The following is a 1,596-nucleotide window of genomic DNA, read 5'->3' as shown; positions in this document are numbered from 1 at the left end:
CATTCCCCACTATCTCTACTTCAGTTCAGGCCCCCATCATCTCTTACTTGGACTATTTCAACAATCTTCCCATGTGGGTAGAGTATTTCCTCCTTTAATCCATCCTCCACTCTTTCTGGAAACCAGAGGGATCTTTCTAGAATGAAAATCCAACCAGCTACTTCCTTGATTGAAACCTTTCAATAGCTTTCCATTACTGCAGTGATAAAACTTTTTTATATTTTTTTTTTTTTTTTTTTTTTTTTTTTTTTTTTTTGCAGAAAAGACATTTATTACCGAGCTATAAATTAGAGGTGGGCGGGTGGGGTGTGAGGCACTGACTGGTCACGTTTTGGGCGGCTGCTCTCGCTCTCTGTCCTCCTGGGCCTGGATTCTGAGTTCCTCCTCAAGGCGCTCCTTCGCTCGCACCACCTTTGACTGCAGGTAGAAGGAGCCACCCACGGATTTATCGTTCGCCTTGAATAGGTGTTCGTAGTTCTTCTGGATCTCCTCAGGGCTCAGCTTAGAGATGTTGAGAATCTGCTGTGCCTCCTGGAGGCTGAGGCCGGAGAGGTTGGAGGCGGCTGCAGACTGGTGTCCCGCGCGTCCCCGGGCGTCAGCTGCTGCCCGGCTGGCTGCAAACTCCTGCTGCAGGGCCCGGGCAAAGGCCCTGCCCACCACCTGCACGCCCATCACAATGATCTGGGCCAGGTACTTGGCCATGGCGGCCACTCTGCTTCGGGGGCACGGGCTCCGGCTTGCCGGCCCCTCGGCCCCGGCTCAAGGGCGGCCGGCGGGTCAAAGTTCAAGGGAACTGCAGTGATAAAACTTTTAACATGGTTTCATGATCAGGCTCCTGCCTGTTTCTCCAGCCTCGTCTCCTGTTTCTTCCCCATCAGTCAGACTAGACTTGTCTCTCTAACCAGACTAAGATTCGTTAGGTCCCCAAAACATGTCCTGTTCCTACTCATCTCCAGGCCTTTGACTGCAAAACCCTTTCCCCTTCATCTGGGATAGTGCTACTCCTTTCTCTGATCTCATCCTAGATGCCACTTCACCCATCCTCTCTTGACACTAAATGCTTTCTCTAAGTGTTGGCATAGCACCTTGCCTGTCTCCACACTGATCATAATGAAATTTAATTGGGTTATATGTGTCTCTTCCTGCTACCTTGTGATCTCTTTGAAGTGCAAGGCCACATCTTCTTCCATGCTGTATTTGCGGTCCTTTACATGATCTCTGCCCACAAGGAGATCACAAAGTCACTTGCCACTTTGGGCACAGCAAATGTTTGTAACATAAATGGAGAAATGACAAATGAGGAAGAAGTTCCAGGTGTGAAAATTGGATGCCCCACTCCTCCCCTGTCCAGTGCCCTGGTGCTTCTTTTTCCTTTCTGTAGATGATAACGTGGGTCCACAGGCAAGCCCTGTGTTGCAGAAATTGGGAGGTCTGGTTGCCTTGCTGTTGGCTAAAGGTGTGGGGATCCTTTTAGAAGTTTATCCATTTAGGTTTATATTTCCACTAGGAAGTCACGACAAACAGCCTGTGCTCTGAAGTAGTTGACATTGAAGAAGACCAGCAAGCCATTTTTTAGATGCCAGGGCAGCTGAAATT

The 1,596-nt window shown here is 49.1% G+C and overlaps 1 protein-coding gene across 1 annotated transcript; it reads right to left on the bottom strand.

Annotated features, from left to right (window-relative positions):
• Positions 1 to 258: 258 nt before the first annotated feature.
• On the bottom strand, positions 259 to 787 carry LOC118888738 (mitochondrial import inner membrane translocase subunit TIM16-like). The gene has a single exon (XM_036840127.1). The coding sequence runs from the start codon at positions 700 to 702 to the stop codon at positions 325 to 327; it is 378 nt and encodes a 125-aa protein (XP_036696022.1). The 5' UTR covers positions 703 to 787; the 3' UTR covers positions 259 to 324.
• Between the last annotated feature and the right edge of the window lie 809 nt (positions 788 to 1,596).

The sequence above is a fragment of the Balaenoptera musculus genome, chromosome X (genome assembly GCF_009873245.2).
Source record: "Balaenoptera musculus isolate JJ_BM4_2016_0621 chromosome X, mBalMus1.pri.v3, whole genome shotgun sequence".
Lineage (NCBI taxonomy): Eukaryota > Metazoa > Chordata > Mammalia > Artiodactyla > Balaenopteridae > Balaenoptera > Balaenoptera musculus.
This window is presented reverse-complemented; position numbering and strand designations above follow the sequence as displayed.

Coding starts and splice junctions, on each gene's coding strand:
- LOC118888738 (XM_036840127.1), bottom strand. CDS start 702: ATGGCCAAGTACCTGGCCCAGATCATTGTGATGGGCGTGCAGGTGGTG.